This window comes from Brassica napus, chromosome C9, assembly GCF_020379485.1.
Source record: "Brassica napus cultivar Da-Ae chromosome C9, Da-Ae, whole genome shotgun sequence".
NCBI lineage: Eukaryota > Viridiplantae > Streptophyta > Magnoliopsida > Brassicales > Brassicaceae > Brassica > Brassica napus.
The window spans coordinates 47081188-47106154 of NC_063452.1; the positions used below are offsets into that span (position 1 = coordinate 47081188).

Here is a 24967-nt window from a genome sequence, read left to right on the forward strand (position 1 = left end):
AATGTGATAATTACATATATAAGTTCATAAACATTTGTTATTACTAAATATTAATCAGTTATTTTTACATCAAATTTATAGAAACTTTATGACTTATTTTCAAACGGTTTGAATTTAAAAAAATTATATTTTTAATGTTTCATACTATATGACATTGTATAGATACTATATATATTTTTATACAATATTTAAATCCGCGAATTCGTGGGCAACCACCTAGTAATTATTTAAACTATTATTCTTCTCGATTTTCATATTTATATTTTAGCGGAATTTTAGGTATTTGATTATTCTTCTGATACTTGTCCTATACGTTATGTTGCAAAGGAGTTTGGGTTTACTATTCTTCTCCTTCTAGTAGTAGTTTGTTTTCTGTACCTCGCTAGGGTTTTGCTTTGTTTCCTAAGAATACCTTAGTTATGTTTTTAGGCTTTGGAGTAGAAACCTTTGGAAAAAAAGGGTGTTACCTCTTAACTGTGGACAGGATAAGTCAGTTGCCTGATGTTGTCGTTTCTGCGACTGATTGATGTTGCGGACACAATGCTTTTGTCAAAACGGTGGTAATTTCTCTGGCTGATGGTGCCAGTACTCACATTCGATTATAGCCATTACGAAGACTTATCCTACCGAGAATTTTCGCGTTATGTAGAGAGGTATTTGCTTCTGCACGAGGCTCCAACTATAGATGCTTTGCGTTTCAAACTTGGTAAATCTTGGGCTAGTGGAGATATACAAGTGTGGATTAAAGCTGCAGAAAAGCGCAGTTTGCGTGAGCTAGTTATCAAGATTGATGCTTCTACTAGAACTAAATATCCAGTGAAGCTTCCTAAAAGCTTGTCTAGATGCTTCAAAACGCTTGTGACCTTGGAATTAAGAAACGCGGTTCTTGTAGATGATGAAGCTTCTTCAGTTTCTTTCCCATCTCTTAGAAAACTGAGTCTTGAATTGATGAAGTACCCTGGTGATGTATTTGTTGCCAAGCTACTATCCAGTTGTCCTCTTCTTGAAGACTTGGTTGTTGAGCTATGTTCAAGTGACAATGTGTCCGTTTTTAGCGTTAGTATGCTTCATCTAAAGAGTCTAGTCTTGGAAACATCAGGACACATAAGTGAAGGGGAGGCACATGGGTTTGTGATAGATGCTCCTTCTTTAGAGTACTTGAAAATTGATGATGATTGGGATGGGTTTTGTGTCATTGAGAATAATATGAATAAGATAGTGAAGGCAAGTGTTTTCACAACGCGCCCCTATACTGAGCAGCTTCTATGTTCTCTATCTTCAGCCAAGCGTCTTGTTCTCTGCTTCCAAACCTCAAAGGTAATATGTTGTTTTTAGCTCACTAGCTTGCTAATTCATTCTTGGGTTTCGTCGGTACTAATTTATTGATACATAATGTGTCCTTGTGGATAAAATATGTAATTGGCACTAACACTGTTTATTGAACTTATTGGGGTCTCTTATGCAGAATTTGTGTCATGTTGGCAGTGTTTTCCACTGTCTTAAACATTTACAGATATGTACATGTGAAACAGAATGGTTGAGTCTACTTATGCGTATGCTCAATAACTCCCCTAATCTACGATACCTCAAACTTTATATGGTACATATATTTCGTCCCAAATCATTCAGTTTCCTTTTACATTTATCTCTAATGCGTTGTGTATTTATGTCCCACTCAATTTATCTCAGCGGTGCATTAAAAGTGAACTGCGCCCCAGCTGGAGTGAACCGAGCTCAGTTCCTGAATTTCTGGTAACGCGTCTTGAAACTTTTGAATGGGATGGGGTAGAATTCATCTTAAAAAACGGATTCTGTTTAAAGAAAGTAATTATAAAACCTATACCCACCAGCCGCAAGAAACTTGAAATGAGCACGGAGTTAGCTTTCTTGCCCAGGAGTTCGCCTGCATGTCGGAACATATATGACTGAAGTTACAGGCTCAGCTCTGGAGACAAGTCATGTTCAATAGTCAGAGGGACATCACCAAATATCCACTATCTTATGAATTTTCATTATCATTCTAATTTCATATTTTATGACAAATATATAAACCCAAAAAAAAAACACATTGTTCGTTTTTCCTCCCCCAAGACAAAACATTTTACATCTGAATCTTATATAAGAAATTAGAACTTGTGAGTTTTTTTTCCTATATTTAGCTCATTTAGTCATAAAAGTCCCTCCTCTTGGTCTCCATGTTGTGGAGGAAGGAAACATATATTTCGTTCGACTGGGAAAACATAACGAACGCATAATCTAATGTGTTATCTTTCTTTTAAAAGGGCTCAACTGTTGCTAGTCCATTGTAAATGGTCTAGTGTGAAATCTTTCTTTTAAACAGGGTTTCCTCTGTTGGTGATTTAGACACCTTTGGCTGGAGTAGTGGGTTCCAAGTATGAAGTTGTTACTTGTTGATAACGCATAATGAAACAGTATGTGAACACATTATTGAAGAATCAAGAATGTAATAGAGAATACTCGGTCCAATTCCGTTTAAAAGAAGTTATCTTCATTCTTCAATCATAGAAAATAAATGTCAAGCGAACGATATAGTTCACCCATCTATAAAGATATAAAAATTAATAACCTGTTAAGTCTTACATCAAACGAATATTTACATACATTTTAGATAGTAGACATGTACTTTATTCTCTCTTGCAAGTAGCATACATATAGTAGTCATTATAATATGACCAAATAAATAACATGGAAACGTAATTAGACGGAGACCACAAAGCGTTGAATGAGCTAATGATAAGATAAATTAGTAATAAACCTAAAATTGTGTGAGGGAAAGACTAAAATTAACAAAAAGTCTTAAAACTTCATTAATGATTTAATACTAACAATCAATGCTAATTAAGAAAAGGACATAAAGTAAAAGAGGAAACAAGGTAAAGGAGTTTGGGTTAGAAGAGAGGACGTGGTTGGGTTGTTTTTGTTTCCTTCCACTCTTTCTCTTCTTCGTTTCCTCTCTCTCTCTCTCTCTTTTTTTTTCTCCAACCCTCTCGCAAAAGCATCTTAAAAAAAATCTCTTGAGCTTTTTGGGGGTTTAATTTCTTAGAAATAACCAAAAGAAGGAGGACCAGATTCAAAGAATATTTAAAGGTAATGGTTTTTATGTTGTGCAATTTTTTTCTGGGTTTTTTCTTTCATGATTTTCAATCCTTTTTCGTTTGTTAATTGATAAAAATGTTATGAAAAAAGGAGGACAAAAAATTGTTTCCTTGTTTAAACGGTTCTTTCCTCTTTGATCTTTTTACAAGATTCTAATTTTTGTTTTGTGGGGTTTTGGGTTCTATTCAAATCTGTGTAAGAAGCTTGACTTGTCCTCTCCTTTTCAAACATGTTCTTGTCTGAAACCTGTAATTGATTGGTCAAAGTTGGAAACTTTAAGGGATACAATTCTCTTGTCTTTAGATCTGAACTAGAAAAACGAATTGCAAGATGATAGGCAAACAAAACAGAGTTTCGAGGGTTTCATTGTGTTACTCCTCTTGTCTCTGCAGATTTAGGGAGGTTGAAAGGAGAAAGACATGGAGGAAACAATGGCAGCTAGGTATTGGTGTCACATGTGTTCACAAATGGTGAATCCAGTAACGGAATCTGAGATCAAATGTCCCTTTTGCCAAAGCGGATTCATCGAAGAAATGAGCAGTAATGGAAGTGGCGTTCAAGACCCGGGAACAGACCGTGCTATGTCTCTATGGGCACCAGTCTTGCTTGGAATGATGAGTACTCCTCGGAGACCGAGAAGGTTTAGGAGAGCAGAGTTTGATGAAGAAGAAGACAATGATGATAATGATGATGAATCCAATGATGCGTACCGTCATCATCTAGCTAGACGACACGGTGGAGAGATTGATCTGGACAGAGAGTTTGAATCTCTCTTAAGGAGAAGACGAAGAAGCTCAGGGAATATATTACAGCTGCTTCAAGGGATACGCGCAGGGATTGCTTCTGAGTACGACACATCTGATCGAGAGAGCAATAGAGTTATAATGATCAATCCGCTGAACCAGTCCCTCGTCGTTCAAGGACAACAAGCGCAGAGTAGCCATCCTGCTTTGACTTCGCTTGGAGATTACTTCATCGGACCTGGTCTAGATCTTTTGCTTCAGCATTTAGCTGAGAATGATCCCAACAGGCAAGGGACTCCACCTGCTCGCAAAGAAGTGGTCGATGCTCTGCCAACGGTTAAGATAACGGAGCCGTTGCTGCAGTGTTCGGTTTGTTTGGATGAGTTTGAGAAAGGAGTGGAGGCTAAGGAGATGCCGTGTAAGCATAAGTTTCACGTTAAGTGTATTGTTCCGTGGCTTGAGCTTCATAGCTCTTGTCCCGTGTGTCGGTTCGAGCTTCCTTCTGCGGAGAGTAAGGTTGAAACGGAGGAACCAACGAGGACAAGAACTACTATTCCGGAGAGTAGTAACGGAAACGTTGTTGAGAATGTGGAAAGAGGAAGAGAGGATGATGCGAGGAGTGGTAATGGAAGAAGGTTTTCGTTTTCATGGCCATTTAGTGGATTGTTCTCGTCTTCTTCTTCTTCATCCTCTGGATCTTCTGGTTCTTCTCGCTGATGAAAAGAAGAACAAAACACTCATAAACTAAAACATCTTGGTTTTGTTGTTCTTGTTCTATGTACATAAAAATGATGTTCGTTCCTTCAGATTGTTGAACAAAGAAAAATCCATGGAGGTGTTATCTGTTATTATTTGTTTCAACCTTCTTATAATTGTTGCTGTACAGAGATGATCAATTTTAGTTTTGCTTTGCGTGTTTGTTTCAATGTTTTTGTTTTATACTCGTTTAATTATATATGTCAAATGATGTCCAAATAATGATGAAAATGTAAACAAAATAGAGAGAATGATTAAAACTTGTCAGAATGATTTTCTCTGTGTGGGCGATGATAATTCAATCTTCATGTTCTTAGGCTTTAATTCTTTGTCGGAATGATTTTTTGTATGGGCGGGTGACTCATGCGCTGTCTCTTCTCTCTTTGTCTTCATGCTCCGGATTTTGAATTATAACATGATATAAAAATAGATTTTCACAATTACTAAGGAAATGAAAGCAAAAAGAAAATCATGATAGTACTATAGTAGAGAGATACGTGTACCATTCATTAGTTCCTTACAACCAATAGAAATCCAGAAGAAAAGAAAACCGTAAGTGGATTCACACGGGTCACCACAGTTGTAATCAGCAAGAAAGAGAATTTGAGTTTTCTATCTCAAGATTTTAATCACAAATCTTGAATAAAATTCATATTAAGAAAAACGGCGTTTCCTCAAACGCCAAAAACGGGATTTTTCTTAATCATCACTTAACGGTCAAGATCTTGATTAGGGAAGCGTTACCAACTCGGAGTAGAGCAACAACGGAGTCTCCAGTCTTGCACAGCTCTTTCTCTTTCCCCTGCTGAGTCGCAAACTCAATAGCTTCTTCTGTCGATTCATCGTGCGAGGCTCTTGCCGACCCTGCGTACAGCACAGGGATCAAACCACGGAAGATAAGACTATGCCTCGCGGGTGACTCGTCGCTGCAAGACCAGTCGAACAAGTCGGTTTTGATCTCCGGAACCACGACTGATAAAATCGGCATCCCTGGTCTGTACTTAGCCACAAGCCTCGCCGTGCTTCCTCCCCTGGTTAGGACCATGATCAGTGTGGCTCTAGCCGAGTTAGCTGTTCTGACAGCAGAGGACGCGAGTGACTCAAGTGGGCTCATTGGAACCGGAGAGTACTTCATGATCCTCTTGAAGACGTCTCCGTAGTCAAGCGTGTTCTCGGCTTCAACGCAGATCTTAGCCATGGTACGCACAGCTAGCTCAGGGTACGCTCCAGCTGCGGTTTCGCCACTGAGCATGACGCAGTCCGTGCCGTCGAGGACAGCGTTTGCTACATCAGTGGCTTCGGCTCTTGTGGGTCGAGGAGATTTGATCATGGACTCGAGCATCTGAGTCGCTGTGACCACAGGTTTCCCCTGGATGTTGCATTTGTAGATCATCACTTTCTGAGCTAAGAAGATCTTCTCTATCGGGATCTCCATGCCGAGATCTCCTCTTGCAATCATAAAGGCGTCGGAGTTGACCAGAATGTCATCGAAGTTCGCCACACCTTCTTGGTTCTCAACCTAATCAAACACAAAACAATCATAATCAATTTTTTTTTTACTGTAAACAGAGAGAGAGAGAGCTTTGGTTTAACATATACCTTTGACATGAGAAGAATGTTCTTGGCGTGCTTTCCAAGTAGTTTCCTAACCTGAACCAAGTCTGAACCTTTTCTGACAAAAGACAGAGCGATCATGTCGATCTGATTCGGGACTCCCCACTTCATGATGTCTTCTTTGTCTTTCTCGGTGAGAGTAGGGAGATCCACGACAACACCAGGGAGATTGACATTCTTCCTCTCACCGAGCATGGCGGAGTTCTCGCAGCGGCAACGGACGGTACCATTCTCTGTGTCACAAGAGAGGACGAGTAAGGAAATAGTACCATCGGCACAGAGAATGACCATCCCAGGGTTCACATCTACAGCCAGCTTCTTGTAACTCATGCAAATAGTGTTCTCGTCGCCCTGCAAGTCATAATCAGTCGAAATGGTGATCTCTTGGCCTTGTTTCAACTGTATTGGTTTCCCATCTTTCAAGAACCCGGTTCGGATTTCAGGACCCTTTATAAGAGAAAAATACAAAACCAATTCCGTTAGTAATAATAGCCAGAAACCAAAATAGATCTGCCACAATTTATAAATTTAAAATATACAATGTCAATAACTTAAAGAGTATAAATCTTCAATTGAAACACCAAACAAGTTTAGAGTATCAGTTGCAACTTGGACATAACTTCTACTTCACACACATCCTCTAGCCAAGAAATCATAATCACAGACAAGAGAACAATTCAAGAACATTGTCTATCAACACAAGTTTCTTCAGACTGGACAATTACATTTACAAGTCTTCTGTTTCTTGAAAAGTGAACATGTCTGACTCAAAATAAACATACATAAAGCAGGTGTGACATTTATATAAACATACAAACATACCAAGCTGAAAAAATGATTTCAACTTCAGCTATAACTTAAAGAGTATGAATCTTCAACAGAAACACCAAACAACTGTAACTTGGACATAACTTCTACTTCACACACATCATCTGCCCAAGAAATCATAATCACAGACAAGAGAACATTGTCTATCAACACATCCTCTTCCGGACTCCACAACTAGAGGTCTCTTGTTTCTTGAACTGTGCCTCAGTCTAAACATACATAAAGCAGGGTGTGATGTTTGTATAAACAACAAACATATCAAGCGGAAAAAGAATGATTTCAACTCTATATATAACTTGTATACTCCACACATTGATTAACTTCTCTAGCCACAAAGAACAATAATCACAGACCAGAGAGAGCAATGATTTCCACAATTACAGGTTTCTTACTAATCTATCAAAATAGTATTAACATATTCCCACTAGATCTAAGGTGCTGTTAATAGCAATGGTCTCTTCAACAACCTGAACTCTTTTTAACAGCACATTTGGTCCTGATTCAAGTTATAATTGGAAACCTTTACTACATCACATCTAAATAATCAGATTCACAACAGAAATGGCATATACAGACAAAACAGTAAAAATACAAAAACATAAAGAGACATTCAACACGAGCAATAAACATACACGCGTCACCGTTTCAGATCGAAAAAAGTAACAAACCAATTAGAAACTCGCAAACCGGATCACAGTGAAATTGAAATCAGAAACACACTTCAGGGGAGAGAGCTAACCATAGACACCTATAAGTGATCGATTTACTGACAAACCTTGGTATCGAGCATGACGGCGCAAAGGATGCCAGTGTTGAGCATAGCTTGACGGAGGTTATCGAGAGTCTCTTGGTGGTACTCATGAGATCCGTGTGAAAAGTTAAACCTAGCCACGTTCATGCCCGCCTTCAGAAGCTTCTCCACCATCTCAACGGATCTCGAAGCTGGACCCAGGGTACACACGATCTTCGTCTTCGGCTTTTGCTCTATCATCGCCATCGTTAACACAAAAGCGATTTCAAAGGGACACAAGTGAGGAGCGCTGATGAGAGAGATTTATGGAGAGAGATCTGGCTTGACGAACAAGGAAAATATATAGAGAGAGAGAGAGAGAGGATCTGGCGAATAAAAGCAAGTCTTGAGCCCTTTCTTCTCTTATAGAAAAGAAGGTCACTGGTTTAGATTGGGTCAACAATACATTTACTGCTTGTTACCCGGTTTAGGATTGGGTCAACAGAAGACCGACACGTAAATTATACGTTTATATTATTTGCTAACCACCGGTTTAATATTCCATTAAGGGGTGACGCACATTGACAACAAATATTCGTTTCTTTGACCTTTTTGTACCTTCTCGATCTATTCTCGGGCCGCGTTTTTCAGAAAAATAAATAAATATCTTCAGTTGATATTTCTAGTCAACAATATGGTTTCAAAATTTTAACTCACTGTTATTTACACATGGTATTTACATGACTAATTTAATGTTTTGGCTGACAGATCTGTATCTGATATTGGTTTTGAATAGTGTTGAATGCAATAATTTGATTCAACGAAATACCATGTTCGAGTTTGTCTCTTTTGGAAATGGAATTCCTTTTTAGATAAAGTTTCAGATATTTAAAAATGGTATGACAGAGAGCCAAAACCGAACCAAACTTACCACTTGTTTATGACCTAACAAAACTACGTTCTCATCTTAAAAGTGGAACTTTGGAATGGTAGGCGAGATGCCTTCACATTACTAACGAATTTCAGATTTCTAACTGTTCTTTTCTCTTAACCAAAAGTTTAACATTGTCTGAAGTACTGTTGATAAATAGAACCTCCATTGTTCAATGAGGTAAAACTTGAACTTATCAATTCTCTTCCGACCAAAAAACGTCTCTGTTTATACTTTTACTTTTTGTCCTCTTGACGTTTTGAGATAGAGCAAGATTAGTAGTCTAAATTGACACAAATCCGAGAAACATGGTCACAGTTCGTCGTGCTTCTGAGGTTGGTCTTGGTTCATCAACTTCTCGAGCTTTTCTTGTAGTTCCTATAAAAAGTAGGCCAAACACCCGGTTTAGATAGTGTTAACGAGTAAAATAAGTAACTAGATTAAACATCGGGCTTTGATATTTGAGATGCACATCAGCTTACTTTAAGTTTATCTTCTAGACACCGAGCTGGAGTAGATAAAACTGCCGCATATCTGCAACAAGAGAGTAAGAGATGAGGGGGACAAAATAAATGAAAACCCATAGATAAAACGCTATAACCCGTGACACAGGTAAAAAAGACCAAGACAAAGAACTTACTCGCAACGACTTGGTTCATCAACATCCATAAGCTCATTTTTCAACCCACATCTTAGCTTGATCTGCATGTCAAGAATTAGTCAAGCTTTTTATATTTCTTGTCTCTGTGGCCTTTGCAAGCTCGAAATCAATTCTTATAGTGGTCTAGTTATAGTTGGAGCTAATTTTGTTCGAGCAGTTTATTGGATGTAGTAGCCATATCCGAATATTTACCTTTAGGCTTCTATCGGGACCGTTCCAACACTTATCTCCGTTTGTATATGTCATGAACTGGTACGAGTTCTCAAACTTTTCCCATCCCCTAGAAAATCACATTAAGCCAAAGAAGTTTAAATCCAAATACATAGATAGATAGTTACTGATATCTGATTGCAACTTCGAACTGATTCCTCGTTACATTAGGTATAATACAATGTACCATGATACAGATCAGTATGTACGGAAACGAGACTTACCCTAGCTGAGTCTTTGAATAGCCCTCCTCTTGTGTTGCTTCTTTATATGCACAGACTTTGTAAGTATACCTAGACATTAGGCAAGTACCGAATAAGATAAACATAATTGTAATACCTGAGATAATGCTAATAAAGAAAGGAAGTAGACAATGAATTGCTATAATTTTTCTTACTTGCCCTGTTTGCTCTCAAAACAACGACCATGGAATGAATAGAACTCTTTCTCCGGTCCTGTAATAAGAAAAAAAATACTAAGGACTAACTCGAAAAAGGTAAAACGTAAGTAATGGCTTAGGATGTTTTTATCATACAGACCAAAGTCTTGTTTTAGCTTCTTTTCTAAGCTCGAAACCCTTGACTGTATTTTCTTAAGCTTTGAGCTCGACTCATCGTATTCCTTGCGTACCCGATCAGCCTCTGCATATACCACAACGTAGCAGGTGAATCACTGAAGACATACGAGTCTTGATTTTACTTTCCATGGAAGTGATATACTATTAGTTTACCTGATTTGTCCACTGGGGTGGTTTGGAATAAATTCACAGCCTGTAAAATGTTCTTGACGGTCTTTTGTATCTTCTCCAACCAGGTAGGACTTGAGGTTGTCTCTATAAGTAATCAAATATTAATAATGCCATACTTATTATGATAGTTTAAAGAATACAAACATCTGTGTCAATAGTGCAAACCTGATAAATCGAGATCATCCTCCGCATCAGATTTGTAGGAAGAAGTAGAATCATGGCGATACTCCTCTTCATATGTATCATCTTCGGGTTCACGGTCGCTGTATTTTCCATCGTCGCCTGTTTCCTCGTCACCATCTGACACAAATCCATCATCTTCCTCTACTTCCTGTGGACTGGTGGGCGTGTGCTCAAGGTTTTCATGCTCATCAGCTTTCGGGCTATCATCTGCCTCAGATGGCTTATCAGAATTCTCTCCTGTCCAACGAGAGGCAACAAGACGCCCCAATTCCTCCTTTGACAACGCTTCCTTCTTCTCCGATACAATATCCTCCTCCTATATATAGAATATAGAGTACTTAGAAAAATGCAATCGACAACTCTCAAAAGGTCAGAGTTATTTTCATCATGGAAGTTCAGAAAACTAGACTCAGGTTTATGACAACAAATTGTAAGCATTTGGCCAGAAAATGAAATTAAATTACCACCTTCTTCACCTCGTCTGATTCCTCCTTTTTGGTACTACCATCATGTTGAGATCCAGCTGTGATGATGAGATCCTCAGATGAGGGAGATTCCTCCTTCGTCTCCACAACATGCTGCATTGTACACAACCTTATATCATCATCTAACTTCTGGAGGAGCATATGAATGAAATCATTTTTCAAACCTGGTCTGCAGGATTATTGTGCGTTCCCTCTTCCAATACACTTGTTGGTTCAGCTTCAGCTGCTGACTCCTGAAATCAAATTATACTTCAGTGCCCGCTTGATGACACAACAACTCTGAGCTTAAAGCATAACAAGAGAATTCAACAAAAAATAAAAAGCCCTGAAGGTATTGGATTAATAGCCATGTGAATGTTAACTTGTTGAATAAGCAAAAACAAAAAGATGAAAGCTTGCAAATGTATTTCAGTTTACAAGAGAAGAACTAACCTCATCTGTATCCAAGTCCTTGTATCTACCAGTCTCATCATGATGTTCGTTTTCATCGAGAATTTCGTCGTCCTGTGAAACTCCAGGCATCTCTCCACCGTCTGTGCTTCCTTCAACCTTTTCATTGCCATCTGTCTTCTCCTCACCGTCCCCCTTTCCCGGCTGGGCTGCTTCTTCAGCTTCTTTTCTTTCCTTCTCCTCCTTTTCTTTCTCGAGACGCTCCTTCTCCTCTATCTTCTCAATTTGTTCTTTGCGATCTACACAAGAAGTATTAGGGAAATTTCAGATCTTTATTCATAAGACCAACATTGTCAAGGGAAAAATTCTGTCTTTATCATCGGAAGTCATCATTGCCAGTTATAATGAAAGAGAAATAAGTTGACAATACTATCTGATTCCACTACATCAAGTACTAGTCATATAATTCTCTCACTTTCTTCCTGCCTTTTTGGTGGTTAGTGAAGATTTTTAAGAACTGACCCAGAGGCATATCCAGCACCTAACTACACTTATATCCGAGGTTCTGCTCTCACATTCCTTCCTACACACGGATTATCTCATGATAATACTATATGTCCAAACCTTTGAGCTGTTGGACAAGCCCTTTCAGAATCTTCTGCTCGATTTTCAGCTTTTTTAGTTCAGCTTCATCTTTGTCCAGACCCACTTTCGCCTGCTCGATCTCCTTCCTCCTTATCACAACCCCTTGATTATACGTTTGGATTTTCTTCTTAAGATTCTCTCGAGCAGCTTTTCCAGCTTCCCAGCATGTATTTGAGCACGCCACTTTACCATCATACTCATCACTTCCATCACAACAATCTGCTCCCATGCCAGAAAACAAACACTTAGAAGAACCATATAGACAGAATGCAAATCCTCCAAAAATTCCTTCCTCTTTACATAAGCAGGTGGTATAAATTGAGCAACATACTTACCGCAGATACCATCATTAACTCTTGAAGAAAACAAAACTAAGGGAGAATGGCCTGCGTTCCGACAATGGAACTTTCCATTAGGACAAGCTGAGGTGCCTGTAGGTTTAACAAATAGAGCAAATATTAATCAAACGATCTGAATTCTCAATGAAACTGATCTGCTAAATCGTAACAAAAGATAAAGCTTCTTCAAACTTTATGATATCAACAGAGACGAAGAAAGGAACCTGGCTCGTCAGTGCCGTCAGCGCAATCGCAGAAATCGTCGTTGAGCTGAGCTCTGGTGAATCTCTTTGATCCGTCCTTACACTTAATCTCCGAAGATGATTTGTAATACTTCTCATCTACACATCCACGGAAACGAAACCCGATCAAAACAGCCAACGGGAGATCAAATCGGATCTTCAATCAGCAGAGAGAGAAAGAAAGCCAAACCTTGAGGAGAAATGCCGAGAAACGGATCGGTCACGGGAGACGAGCTCGATCTAATAGCAGAAGAAGCAAGGACAAGAAAAAGAAGAAGAAGGAAGGATAGTAGTACTCTCATCTTCTTCGAGATCGGAGCCGGAGAAAGAACAACAACAAATCAAGCTCTAGTTAGTGACTGGGGAGAGATGAAGTTTGACAGATTTCGCAAAACGACACAGTTTCAGCTATACATGCCTAACGATGGCATTGGCTGCAGCTATCTGTTTACTTATGATCTTGGGGGCTGTTTGTTTCACCGTTGGCCATCTGCATTCAAATGATTCATTTGTATGATCTATTCAAATGATCCATTCAGATTTTTGTGATTGTTTGTTTGTCCATCTACATAGCTCATCTAGATGAATCATCTAAATGGATCTTATGTTTGTTTCTTTATTTTCATTTCCATTCAAATGTATTTAGTAAAAAAATTACCAAAATATCTTTGTGTTGATTTAATCATATGTTTAATATTAATTTTAACTATATTACATTTAATTATTTAGTTTAATATATTTACATTAGAATTATTTCAAAATTAACGAGTTTTCTTTTTGCGGTTTGGGCGGAAAAACAAGTTTTTTTGGTTTTAGCGAGAAAACACATTTTTTATGTTTTGGCGGAAAACAAGATTTTTCGGCTCTGGCCGGAAAACGATATTTTCCGGTTTTGGCGGGAAAATACAATTTTTTGGTTTTGGCGAGAAAACAAGTTTTTGCGGTTTTGGCGGAAAAACACGTTTTTGGCGAGAAAACACGTTTTTGCGGTTTTGGAGGGAACCACGTTTTTGCGATTTTGGCGGGAAAACACGTTTTTGCGATTTTGGCGGGAAAGCGCGTTTTTGCGGTTTTGTCGGGAAAACACGTTTTTGGCGGGAAAACACATTTTTTGCGTGTTTGGAGGAAAACACATTTTTGTGGTTTTGGCAGAAAAACGCGTTTTTGCGGTTTTGGCGGAAACGCGTTTCTTGCGGTATTGGCGGGAAAACGCGTTTTTTGCGGTTTTGGCGGGAAAACGCGTTTTTGCGGTTTTGGCGGGAAAACGCGTTTTTGCGGTTTTGGCGGGAAAACGCGTTTTTGCGGTTTTGGCGGGAAAACACGTTTTTACGGTTTTGACGGGAAAACGCATTTTTGCGGTTTTGGCGGAAAAACGCGTTTTTGCGGTTTTGGCGAGAAAACACGTTTTTGGTGGGAACACATTTTACGGTTTTCGCGGGAAAACGAGATTTTTCGGTTTTGGCGGGAAAATACAAATTTTCGGTTTTGGCGAGAAAACACGTTTTTTGGTTTTGGCGGGAAAACACATTTTTTTGTTTTGGCAGCAAAACACGTTTTTGCAATTTTGGCGGGAAAACACGGTTTGCGACTTTGGTGGGAAAACGTGTTTTTTTGTGTTTTGACGGAAAAATGTATTTTGGGGTGTTGGCGTGAAAACATTTTTTTGTGATTTTGGCATGAAAACATGTTTTCGGTTTTTGCGGAAAAACACGTTTTTGCAATTTTGACGTGAAAACATTTTTTTTGCAATTTTAGCAGGAAAATGCGTTTTGGGGTTTTGGCGTGAAAATGTAGTTTTTAGCACGCGAAAAAGTGTTTTTGTAATTTTGTCAGTTTTCGTTTGTGTCAAAAATGATATTATGTTTAGGTTTGTAATTTGTGAATTACATTAGGGGTATAATAGACATTATACAATTTTGAATGAACCATCTCCATTCAAATGATCCAAATTGGTTCAGCTGAATGAACTTTAAAATTAAGCCTAAATTTTCAAAAGTCATCCGGATGATCCATCTGAATGAGTTGCACTTTTAGTGCCTAAACAAACAAAACTCTCATCTTCATCCAGATGGTCCATCCAGATGGAAAAACAAACAGGCCCTTGTTATTAAAACAAGTTGCCCCATTAGCTCAGTTGGTTAGAGCGTCGTGCTAATAACGCGAAGGTCACAGGTTCGAAACCTGTATATTACTTATCATTATGGGCTAACATGTAGGGCTGTCAATTGGTTGGGTGCCCATGGGTGTGACCCAGTCCAGACTGTGTTGGGTGGGTGTTGGGTGAACCCATAACTTAATGGTCCAGTTGGGCTACAAAACCGAATTTGCCCATGGACAGTTTGGGCCAAACCAATTGGCCACTGGGTTAACCCAATACATTAAAAAATTAGGTTTTTTAATTTTGGAGAAAAATCAGATTTTTTCCATTTTACGATTCCCCGATGAAAAATCTTCTTCTCGCGATGAAAGATCCTTGAGGCTTCTCTGCATCTCGATTCGTCTTCTCCAACCATGATTTCTCTGGCCTGAACCAGATTTCTCCATTCTCTGCATCTGACTTCTTCTTCTTGCGATTTCAGGTATTGTTCCCAAGTTTTAGCTTCGATCTCGGTTTAACTCGTCATCCATCGCGTTCTGTGTTGTGGGTTTTAGTTTCGATCCTTCGATCTCGGTTTATCTCTTCATCCATCTCGAGTTTTAGCTTCGATTTCATTATTGGTTTTTTCCTTAAAATCACTTCAAAAACTTCGTTCTGATTTAGTTTTTTTTTTTCTCTAGTTCTGATGATAATGGTATGATTTCTCTGATGATAATGGTATGCTATGATTTATTCCTCTCCAGCTTGCTTTAGTTCACGACCGTTGTTCCTTCTCAAGGCGTTGAGAACGTTGGAGTATCAACGTTGGAGTTTTGGAGTTTTGAGAAGTTGTTGAATCAGACCCTCTTAAGCTCTCTCTCTGGAGGTATGATGTTTCCTTTTTATGATATGAGCCTCGTTTGCATAACTGAGTAGTCTCGTTATGTGTTGTGGCCTTGTGGGTTTTGTGTGTTCATGTTTCTGAGATTCTACTCAACTTTTATTCTCTTAACTTGAGTCAGTCTCGTTATTGTTGTGGGTTTTCTATGTTCATGTTTCTGTGTTCACAGTTTGCTAGTATTATTATGTGTATCTTTTATAGATTGTCTTCACTTGCTAGTAGGTACTGTACTGCTCCTTTCTCATTTAAATATTTTGCTGTTTCAGAAAATGGAAGCGATAGACTTGAATGATGATGGTCAGAATGATTTGATCAAGTTCAATGAAATTTGGATGATTGAGTGTTGGTTGAGAGCTCATGCAAATTCTTCTGATCAAGTTATCTGTGAAATGGTGAACTCTATGAAGCTTAAGTTCGACAAATACTGGGATGAGTACAGCGACATCCTTGCAATTGCTGCAGTCTTGGATCCAAGACTGAAATTTGAGATTTTAGAATATTGTTTCTCGGTTTTGGATCAGTCTACTTGTAAGAGAAGGTTGGCTAATGTTCGTTCAAAGATCTATAAGTTGTTTGGAGCTTACAAGAAAAGCCAGAGAAACAATAGTGCTGCAACAACTTCACAAGGAGAAACACACGATGTTCTAGCCGGTTATGGGGTAAGTTATCAATTTCTGTAGTTATTTGTGACAAGTGTTGTGAATTTCTGATATTAAATCACTGATGTTTAACCTGTTTCAGGGATTCTACGCCTTCTTTTCTCAGAAAGCTGTTGGCAGTGGCAAGTCTGCTCTCGACATATATCTGGATGAGCCATTGCTTGACTACGCCGCTCACAAGAAACTAAATGTGTTACATTACTGGAGAGACAATTCGGCTCGGTTCAGAGAGTTAGCAACAATGGCACGAGAGGTTTTGAGTATACCCATAACAACTGTGGCTTCAGAATCTTCATTTAGCATAGGTAGTAGAGTGCTCAACAAGTATAGGAGTTGTCTTCTACCCACTAATGTCCAAGCCTTGGTCTGTACTAGAAACTGGTTAAAAGGGTTTCCAGCAATGGGTTAGTATAAACAATTGTTTCATATAAACAATTGCTTCATATAATCAATTGCTTCATGCGACTATTTTTTTTGGCAGGTGATGAGAAGACAGAAGAGGAGAAAGAGGAAAAAGAGAAAGAGAAGGAAAAAGAGGAAGAGAGCGGAGAATCCACAGACTTGACTAGAGAGAGTGGAGAGAAGGTACTATCTTGTGCTTGTTATGGATAAGATATTGAAATGCCTTGAGTTTGAGTTTGTATGTTGATGAATCTTGTTTCTCGATTTTCAGGCATAGCGGAATAACAACTGAGATGATGGATGGGAGTTACAACAACCGTTAGAGATATTCAGGTTCATGAGCTCCATTTTTAACTTTTGTTTACATACAAGTTATGAGGCTTGAGTTGAAGACTTGCTTCAGGTTCACACTGAGCTTTTATTCTTTTGCTTGTGTTGATAAGTTTAGTTGTAGACTAGTATACCTGAAAAGATAAGAGCAGTTTACGAGTATGATCTTGAGCTAATTTAGTGAGTGTAAGACAGGAAAAAAAAACAGTTTCTTAAATCCATTTAGAAGTTGGGAGAGAGTGAGAAAACCAAGCGTTGACGTTGAGTATATTCTTGTGTGTTTACTTATCAAATCACATCCTTTTACGAACAGGTATTAGAGCAAGAAAGTCAACAAGATTTGGGGATCAATATGTGCATTTCAACGTATTGAGAATCAAAAAATAAAAATGTTTCATATTTCAGAAACGAGTTAGAGATATTCAGGTTTCATGAGCTCATTTTTTAACTTTTATCTACATACAACAATCGTATGCTTTCATGTGTCTTCTTTTGTGTTAAACATGTGTTGCTTTAGTAGCTTGAACCGTAGATGTTGAACCTTCTTTTTTTCCTTTTTGCAGGCTGAGGACAAGTAGAGAAGCTGGAAGCTGAGAAGAAGTGAATCAATAAATCAGAGAGTTATATTTTTTATTTTACATAAAAGTATAAAACAGAGCTATCAAAACCTTAAAATTGTATCCACATTCGAGAGATAATTTGTATTCAGATTTTGAGAGATAATGAGTTCAAAACCTTAAAATTGTATCCACATTTTTTTACATCAAATTTGTATTAGAGGTGAACAAGTACAAATTAAACAATCAGCAGATTTGAGAGATAATTTTTTTACATTAAATTGGGCTTAAACAGAGTTGCTAATCATGGGAAAGCTTGGGTTGGCCATATGGGTGTTGGGTTAAGTTGGGTGTGAGCTAGAGAGGGTGTGGGTTAGATGTGGGTATGGGTGTCTTGAGACCAGGAAAAACAAATACCCATTGGGCACCCCTGCTAACATGGAGTTAGAAAAGCTAGAACAAGCCTACTATATTACTTATCATTATGGGCTTATAATAGAATACGTACAACCTAAAAGCCCATACTTAATTTGTACGGCCATATGTCGGCTTATGAATTAGGGTTTAGGAAGGTTAATCTCTTCATCACCTCATATATATATACATTCCTCATCTTCTCTCTTCTTTTGTATCAAATCAAAACCTTCCTCTACGGCGCTTGTTTTCAAAATTTTCGAAGATTTTCTTCTTTTTTCGTTTTCTTCAGTTTTATGGCTTTAATCTTTTTTGAAAACGTGTGTTTGCAATTATTTGATCTACATATTCTTTTGAATGGATCTTGAGTTAGTCCATAGTGATGATTTATTTGTCTGTGTAAAGCTTAGGTGCCTTTGTAATTTTGCACGTTCTTCGATACATCTTCGAAGATAGATCTATCAATCGCTTAAATCGAATTTTTGAAAATATGTTAATTGATGGGTGATGGTGAGGGTGATGAAAAAAATCATTCGGATTCCCAATGAATAAAAAATGTGATTATTTACCAGCTACTTTTGACTCACCATCATCAATCAATCAATTTCTCTGTTTTTGATTATTAAAATTTTATGATTTTTTTAATTATTTGTTGTATAATCAAAATATATTGGGTATGGCCAGTGATGTATCAAAATATTTGCTACTCTTGATGAAGAAATTCACTTGATGATTCTTTAACCACCAAGATCTCTGAGGCCTTATTCAGTTTTGTCTAAATCACATTTTATCTTTACAGATTATTAACCTGAGCTTGTAGTTATTAATTTCCTTTTTCTCTCAAGAGAAAAGACTCTCCAGGAACTGAGCTTGACTAACATTTCAAAGTATCATATTATATTCGATAAGATACTTTAACAAATGAATAATATGGATAATTGCTGTGAAAATTTGTTGGCTTTGCAATTAAAACTAGTCTTCAACGATTTGGATTGGCTGATATCATCATATGGTACGAGCTAACAAATTATGTTATGTGACTAAATTTTCAATGAATTTAAAATGTACCAAATTTTATTTATCCTTGTACATCTTCCTCTCACCATTTGATATGACTAGAAGTTTAGAGCCTCGAGTTAGAATGGCAACTTACCACACCCATTAGCTGATGTGGTTGTCGCATTACTAATCATCGTCTGGGCATGCACTCTTCTGGACCGTTACTGAAACACAATACTGACTATTGCAGCAATGTTCAACAACAGGATGAATATGAGGAATCACTTGAACAGTGTTTAATGTAGCTAATTCTGGAGACTATAATGAATGATTTCAGCAATGTCCAACGTCAAGATGACCGTTGCCCACACAATCAAAACGTAATGATTATTCTCAGACTAGAATTAAACATTCAAGATATCTAAATAAACAGGAAACGAAGACACGTCCGTTGGATTAAATCTTTTCACTTTGAGACGTAACTGTAATTCCCACAGAACTCAACCCGACAGACTGAAGACCTCCTTGGTGACATTGACAACTCCTTGAGCATCTGAAGATTCTTTACTGGATTTGTCGATTTGGGATAGAAAGTTGCCAGTCCTAAACGACCAGAGTTTCGTAAGATGTATCTTGCCACTTGTTTCTCTTCTTCGGTTCGACATCAAACAAGATATAAGATTGGATCTTTGCAGCAGTTTGGGTTTTGGCTTTTGGGTATATGTACCAGTTCAAGGACAATAAACCTTAGCTTAGGAGCAGCTTTGAGTAGACGCATAAGTAGATCCAACCATTCGGTGGTCTCGCAAGTACATACTTTCAACTGTTCAAGCTGTCTAAATATTGTTCCATCGAAATGTGCATCCTACACATAAAGATACATAGGAATTGATGTAAACTATGACAGATTCGATATAAAAAAAGCCTACAAACTTGTGTATAAAAGTTTTAGAGAAGAAGGCATTACCATTGAAGTCGTTAAACATAATGACTATAAGTCACATCAAGATGGGCCTCTATAACCTTATGCATAGTGTTCTCAACGACACAGAACCCATCTGTATAATCAACAATGTCCAAGAACTCCGAAGAAGGAACATCGAGCACCAAACCCTGATGGTAGCCTACTTCTGCTGTGGCACGCACGGTTAGAAACTTTAAAGAAGGCACTCTAACCACCAAACATGCCACATTGTCACCGCGGCATTTGACTACAAACAAAGTCTTCAAGAACAGGACAACTGGACAGAAGCGTGCGGAAAAACGCATCACGTGGGTACTTCATTGATATAAGGCTCAGAGTTTTAAGCGAAGGGAAAGAAACCGTCTCTGACACATCCACAAGAAGCGCGTTTTGTAGCTTTAAAGTCACAAGCGTTCTAGAGCCTGTTGTATACAAGCTCCTCGGAAGTATGAATCGAGTTTCAGTAGAAGAAGCATCAATCTCGATAACCATCTCACGCACAGAGCGATTAACAGCAAGTGTAACACATACTCCAAGATCTATACCCGTAGAGTTTCCACCAAGCTTCAAAGAAAAACTCTCAAGAACCTTAGCCTGGTGCAGCAGCAAAGAACTGTAGAGAAACCGCAAGAACCTCCCCTCTTGGAACATATCGTCGTCCTTGTATTCGAGTCTTGACACAAACATCCAAAGAAACAGCCATCTTTTTGACAAAAGCATTGTTGACACGACTTGTTTCGTAGGCAGTAAGGATAGTATCTTCACGAGCAGTGCATCAGGTAGATCACTTAGCCTATCCATACGATCCATCCCCATTATAATCAAACTTCTCAGCTTCTACAGATCCAGAAACATAAAAAACATAGATTTTTACTGTTAATCTCCAAAAAGTAAGAAAGTCACAAAGCTAAATCTAAAATTGATCCGTTTCATCGCTTCCAGAGCTCAATAGATTCTTCCAGGAACCATACGAATAACACAAGCGACACGATAACAAAGCAAAACACTAGCGAAATCGATGCAAAAGAAGACGAGACGAAGCAGTGACGACGTTTGAATACAAAGATTGGTTATGAGTTGTTAATGTCGTGTCTTGACTAAAAAGTTATTTTTTGTTTGTTTTCTCTTTCGAAGCTCACTGGATTCTTTCGCAGGCACGAAACTCATAGTCATTGAACAAGTCTGATAACCCACTGCAGCCAAGCAAACGAGGGAACAAGTAAAAACAGAGCAAGTACGAGATAAAGCCGTAGATTAGGTGATGACGTATATCCTTCAGAGTTAAGGATCTGGAATCAAGACTGAATCTGAGAAAACTATAAATATTTTTATTAATATTTAAAGGGTACAGATACACTTTGAAATACTATTACAACTTATCAAATAACTTAAACTCAGACAATAGACTTTGTGTTTTTATTGGACCATAGATTGAAACAAGTATAAGTGTTCTTTTTAGATGCAAGTTTATAAAAAAGAAGAAGATATGAGTGCGAGAAGTATGCTCAATCAAACATGAATTCGCATGTAGTTGAAGCTCTGGAAGAAAATGCCAACTCCTTTAACATCTCAAGTTCCGGAATATCACATTCATCAGACCAGATTGTTGCAGTCTTTAGGTGACTAGCATTTTTCAACATGTAAATCGCAAGATCTCTCTCTCCTGGTACTCCTGAATATGCCGACCAGTTAAAAATTTGTAGACTCGACAACATGCATGCAGGAACAGTACTTGGTGGATTCCACGGAATAATGCCACAATAGTAATGATCCTGAGATGATCAAGCAAAGAAACTAGATCAAAACCATAATGTGCATCTTGAACCCAAAGAAAAACACTAATTAACAAAGATACTTACGATCATTTCATAAAGGTCTAGTACTCGCAAGTTAGGAGAATCTTTGAGAAGCCTGACAAGTAGATTCGATGTACAGTCTTTGCATCGACATAGCTTCAAATGCTCAAGCTGGCTGAATACAATTCCTTCTTCATACAGAACCTGGACACGAAATGAAAATTATAAACAGAGGATATTTTTAAATGAGTTCATAATTGAAAACTTAATTATTACCTCTAAGCATATTTCAAGACGCTTGACAGATGTGATTGATTCAATAAGACTCTTGATATTAGGGAACTCAACATCTATATATGCCTCGATCAAGTTAGGCATATGCTCAACCAAGCAGTAGTGACTACTACTACTATGAACCCGAAGTTTGAAATACTTCAAAGAAGGTGTTTTTATCACAAGCCCATCAATACCATAATCGAAGGGTATAAAGAGTGATAAACTCAGCAACGATGGGACAATAATAGTGAACTTTCTCGTATTGTCATACTTCCATATATCCACCTTTAGTTCTTCAAGAACAGGGCAGTTAAATAGAAGTCGCTGAAGAGATCCTTCACTGGAGTATGCCACTTCTTGAAGTTGCAAAGTCTTCAGAGAGGGAAGAGAAACCATAGGAGGAACATCCAAGAGAATCCAATCACCGAGTTTCAGAATCACAAGTGACTTGCTTGTATACAAGTTACTCGGCAATATGTTTAACTTCTCCGGATACGAAGAACAAGAGATATCCAGCTCAAGTACGTTTCTAGAAACCGCAGTTGCAACGATCCATTTGATAACTTGAGGTTTAAAATAATGTGAATTGCTTAACTTGAGACGCAAGCTTTCAATAACATGGGCTTTATGTAGAGGCAAACTTCTGACAATGAAACACCGTAGCCTCTTGCGTTCAGACTCTGAGTAATGTTGATCATCATACTCGAGTTTTGGCAACCACATCCAGAGATGCTCCCATCGTTTCGATAAAATGCTAGTAGACACAGCTTCTTTTGTTGGAAGAAATGTCAACACCTTCACCAGCAGTTCATCAGGCAACCTACTAACCTTGTCCATATCTCTCAGAGGTAAACAACAAATATGTTTGTCTTTTAAATTTCTTTCCAAAAGTAATAAAAATGACAAACAAAATCAGAGCAACAGAAAAAAGGGAGAAACTCAACAAAACGCTAGAAAATGCTTGAATTAGCAAGTGAGATGAGTCTTTTTAATTGTGCTTTCATCATATATATATATATATATATATATATATATATATATATATATATAAATGTAAAGAATATAAATGACGACTCTTCAAGAGATTACTAACGTCGTTCAATAGTTAGCAACATAATATTTTGGTCAAATTGTTTGTATTCAGTTTGATTGAATTCTTCTAATGGTCTTCCTTACCTTTTGTGACATCAAATGAATGTAGAACTAGGTTCATCTACTCATGATTTCCTAGACATTAAATTAACTTGGTCGTTTTTGTAGCTAACCGTTGCATTCAGATGTTGCATCTATAAACATTGCATCTTAACATTATTTGGTCTTACTGTTAACCGTTGTATTCAAATGTTGCATGTCTTGCCAAGAAGATAACCTTATTTGAATATCGGAGAGATGTTCCATCCGTGGATTGCATTTTTTACTGGAGGATTAGCGTGGCCCTTCTATAAGCTTAAAATATCCTAGATTAATTAAAAAATAAAAATATATATACAGATATTGCATCTGAAAATTATTTGGTTTTTCTATTAACTTTTAGTTTTTACATCCAGATATCACAACTAAATGCTAATTTCTGTTTTGATTTAATCAAGATATAACGTATTGAGAAAAATGAAACGCATGATCTTAATTTTTAAAGTATTTAAACAACAATCACATTTAAGTATATATATATGTATATATATTAAGATTACATAAATATCACATTTAAATGTATATATGTATAATATATTAATATTCGTGATCTTAACAAAAACTCGAATTTCTAATTTTAATTAAAAAAAAATCTGTTTAGACGAAATATAAAAATGAGAATCTGTGCAATAGGTTCCAACCAACGGGAACATTGACCAAATAATGTAATATGTTTCAACTTTAAGATTGCTAAATACTTAATCTATGGGTCTGAATGGTAACGCAGTTTTTGTAATATAATTGATGTGAAATTAAAGTGCGATACTGTTCAATTGCGCCTCATGCGGTTTATGGATAAGTGCAGATTTGATTAAAAAAATAATGCGGTTTTAATTAAAAAAAAGTAGTTCGGTTTTGATAGGAAAATAATATAAAATAAATATATTAACACAATTAGAAATTAAATTTATTTTCTTCGTTATAGACTTAAAGTGTCATAATATTTTATATAATTTTTAATATTGAAATTAGTTTGCAATAAAGTTCTAATATATATATATATAAATATATATATATATATATATATATATATATTATATATATATATATATTATATATTCTTGTTAATGTAAATTTAACTACTATTTTTTGAAAAAAAATACGAATAAAAGTTTAGAATATAATTTTTATTTCAGTTATTTTGTATCTATTAAATCTTTGGTATTAAACCAGATCATCGGTTTTTGGAAGTTTGACCAAGTATTTTTAACCATTTTTCCTGATTTAATTCGAAAGGCGGTTTTTAATACAACCTAACAACCTGTAATCAAATAAAGCTATGAGTCATGGTTTGACTGGTCGGTTCCATCCAATTTTTTTAAAAAACTGTTAAAATTAATGTTTTGAAAGCCAAGGACATTGATTTGTCATTGTAGTTGAGTCAATGGTAGGACCAGTTCAACTGATCTTAACTTTTAATATTATTTTAAATTAAGTAACTATATATTATATATACTCAAAAATAAAATAGTTAAAAACAAAAACATATTAATAAAGTAAATCACTGATGAAGAGATGGAATATAACGATAAGTGATGGTTACTATTGTGTGTTGATTTTATTAGTGTATTTTCTAATAATAATAATTTAAAATACTTTTTTTACTGTTTAGTGTGTATTGTTACAAAACCGCTAGCTATTTGATTCATTTGTGAAAATGTGCGGTCCATGACTTAAAAAGCACTACTCTAAAAACGCAATAGTACTTTTCTTATTTTTTGAAAAACGCAAAGTATAAGAAGAAATTTATGATGGAAGAGCTAAAAACATATTAATAAAG

At 37.0% G+C, this 24967-nt stretch overlaps 7 protein-coding genes, 2 non-coding genes and 1 pseudogene across 16 annotated transcripts; 6 read left to right on the plus strand and 4 right to left on the minus strand.

Annotated features, from left to right (window-relative positions):
• The first annotated feature begins 576 nt into the window (after window positions 1–576).
• LOC106453910 (probable FBD-associated F-box protein At1g32375) lies at window positions 577–1503 on the plus strand. Its single transcript, XM_022712524.1, has 2 exons — window positions 577–1317; window positions 1486–1503. The coding sequence occupies exons 1-2, from the start codon at window positions 577–579 to the stop codon at window positions 1501–1503; spliced, it is 759 nt and encodes a 252-aa protein (XP_022568245.1).
• A 1398-nt stretch (window positions 1504–2901) lies between these two features.
• On the plus strand, window positions 2902–4786 carry LOC106451888 (E3 ubiquitin-protein ligase SIRP1-like). Its single transcript, XM_013893873.3, has 2 exons — window positions 2902–3108; window positions 3510–4786. The coding sequence occupies exon 2, from the start codon at window positions 3537–3539 to the stop codon at window positions 4575–4577; it is 1041 nt and encodes a 346-aa protein (XP_013749327.1). The 5' UTR covers window positions 2902–3108; window positions 3510–3536; the 3' UTR covers window positions 4578–4786.
• A 282-nt stretch (window positions 4787–5068) lies between these two features.
• Window positions 5069–8182, minus strand: LOC106451887 (probable pyruvate kinase, cytosolic isozyme). The gene is made up of 3 exons (XM_013893872.3): window positions 7834–8182; window positions 6216–6677; window positions 5069–6135 (listed from the first exon to the last, which is right to left on the minus strand). The coding sequence occupies exons 1-3, from the start codon at window positions 8053–8055 to the stop codon at window positions 5323–5325; spliced, it is 1497 nt and encodes a 498-aa protein (XP_013749326.1). The 5' UTR covers window positions 8056–8182; the 3' UTR covers window positions 5069–5322.
• A 626-nt stretch (window positions 8183–8808) lies between these two features.
• LOC106451886 (glucosidase 2 subunit beta) lies at window positions 8809–13067 on the minus strand. Of its 6 annotated transcripts, none has more exons than XM_013893870.3 (16): window positions 12812–13066; window positions 12604–12720; window positions 12377–12472; window positions 12021–12260; window positions 11439–11695; window positions 11171–11239; window positions 10998–11099; window positions 10504–10837; window positions 10321–10422; window positions 10130–10231; window positions 9988–10045; window positions 9815–9883; window positions 9573–9660; window positions 9360–9421; window positions 9202–9253; window positions 8809–9097 (listed from the first exon to the last, which is right to left on the minus strand). In XM_013893870.3, the coding sequence occupies exons 1-16, from the start codon at window positions 12921–12923 to the stop codon at window positions 9032–9034; spliced, it is 1926 nt and encodes a 641-aa protein (XP_013749324.1). In that variant the 5' UTR covers window positions 12924–13066; the 3' UTR covers window positions 8809–9031. The 6 variants fall into 6 exon arrangements, with proteins under 6 accessions (XP_013749324.1, XP_013749323.1, XP_013749322.1 ...); XM_013893869.3 differs by having other exon boundaries at window positions 10989–11099; XM_013893868.3 differs by having other exon boundaries at window positions 10986–11099.
• Window positions 13068–14737: 1670 nt separating this feature from the next.
• TRNAI-AAU lies at window positions 14738–14814 on the plus strand. Its single transcript has one exon. It is a non-coding gene; the product is annotated as a tRNA-Ile (tRNA).
• Window positions 14815–15853: 1039 nt separating this feature from the next.
• Window positions 15854–18702, plus strand: LOC106345215 (zinc finger BED domain-containing protein DAYSLEEPER-like). Of its 3 annotated transcripts, none has more exons than XR_007328846.1 (5): window positions 15854–15991; window positions 16341–16662; window positions 16740–16843; window positions 16932–16993; window positions 17554–18702. XR_007328846.1 is itself a non-coding variant. In XM_048768762.1 (4 exons), exons 1-4 carry the CDS (start codon window positions 16001–16003, stop codon window positions 16935–16937), a joined length of 690 nt encoding a protein of 229 aa, XP_048624719.1. In that variant the 5' UTR covers window positions 15999–16000; the 3' UTR covers window positions 16938–17599. The 3 variants fall into 3 exon arrangements, 1 of the variants encoding a protein (XP_048624719.1); XR_007328845.1 differs by lacking the exon at window positions 15854–15991 and adding an exon at window positions 15999–16258; XM_048768762.1 differs by lacking the exon at window positions 15854–15991 and adding an exon at window positions 15999–16258 and having other exon boundaries at window positions 16932–17599.
• On the plus strand, window positions 18472–18548 carry LOC125593727 (annotated as a pseudogene).
• LOC125593794 lies at window positions 18640–18722 on the plus strand. Its single transcript, XR_007329685.1, has one exon. It is a non-coding gene; the product is annotated as a small nucleolar RNA SNORD24 (small nucleolar RNA).
• A 543-nt stretch (window positions 18723–19265) lies between these two features.
• LOC106453907 (probable FBD-associated F-box protein At1g32375) lies at window positions 19266–20740 on the minus strand. The gene is given in 5 exon segments (XM_048768048.1): window positions 19266–19358; window positions 19688–19825; window positions 19928–19953; window positions 19956–20181; window positions 20183–20740. Coding segments are annotated over 5 exon segments (1041 nt in total).
• Window positions 20741–21351: 611 nt separating this feature from the next.
• On the minus strand, window positions 21352–22833 carry LOC106345214 (FBD-associated F-box protein At4g10400-like). The gene is made up of 3 exons (XM_013784444.3): window positions 21997–22833; window positions 21784–21924; window positions 21352–21696 (listed from the first exon to the last, which is right to left on the minus strand). The coding sequence occupies exons 1-3, from the start codon at window positions 22831–22833 to the stop codon at window positions 21430–21432; spliced, it is 1245 nt and encodes a 414-aa protein (XP_013639898.2). The 3' UTR covers window positions 21352–21429.
• Between the last annotated feature and the right edge of the window lie 2134 nt (window positions 22834–24967).

Coding starts and splice junctions, on each gene's coding strand:
- LOC106451888 (XM_013893873.3), top strand. CDS start 3,537: ATGGAGGAAACAATGGCAGCTAGGTATTGGTGTCACATGTGTTCACAA.
- LOC106451886 (XM_048768758.1), bottom strand. CDS start 12,923: ATGAGAGTACTACTATCCTTCCTTCTTCTTCTTTTTCTTGTCCTTGCT. Junction 10,232..10,320: donor CACCCCAGTGGACAAATCAG/GTAAACTAATAG, acceptor TGGTATATGCAG/AGGCTGATCGGGTACGCAAG. Junction 9,254..9,359: donor GATGAACCAAGTCGTTGCGA/GTAAGTTCTTTG, acceptor CTCTTGTTGCAG/ATATGCGGCAGTTTTATCTA.
- LOC106345215 (XM_048768762.1), top strand. CDS start 16,001: ATGAAGCTTAAGTTCGACAAATACTGGGATGAGTACAGCGACATCCTT. Junction 16,259..16,340: donor ATGTTCTAGCCGGTTATGGG/GTAAGTTATCAA, acceptor AACCTGTTTCAG/GGATTCTACGCCTTCTTTTC. Junction 16,663..16,739: donor AAAAGGGTTTCCAGCAATGG/GTTAGTATAAAC, acceptor TTTTTTTGGCAG/GTGATGAGAAGACAGAAGAG.
- LOC106451887 (XM_013893872.3), bottom strand. CDS start 8,055: ATGGCGATGATAGAGCAAAAGCCGAAGACGAAGATCGTGTGTACCCTG. Junction 6,678..7,833: donor CCGTCATGCTCGATACCAAG/GTTTGTCAGTAA, acceptor TCTCTTATAAAG/GGTCCTGAAATCCGAACCGG. Junction 6,136..6,215: donor ACATTCTTCTCATGTCAAAG/GTATATGTTAAA, acceptor GTGTTTGATTAG/GTTGAGAACCAAGAAGGTGT.
- LOC106453910 (XM_022712524.1), top strand. CDS start 577: ATGGTGCCAGTACTCACATTCGATTATAGCCATTACGAAGACTTATCC.
- LOC106345214 (XM_013784444.3), bottom strand. CDS start 22,833: ATGGACAAGGTTAGTAGGTTGCCTGATGAACTGCTGGTGAAGGTGTTG. Junction 21,925..21,996: donor GTCTTGAAATATGCTTAGAG/GTAATAATTAAG, acceptor TTTCGTGTCCAG/GTTCTGTATGAAGAAGGAAT. Junction 21,697..21,783: donor TAGACCTTTATGAAATGATC/GTAAGTATCTTT, acceptor TGATCATCTCAG/GATCATTACTATTGTGGCAT.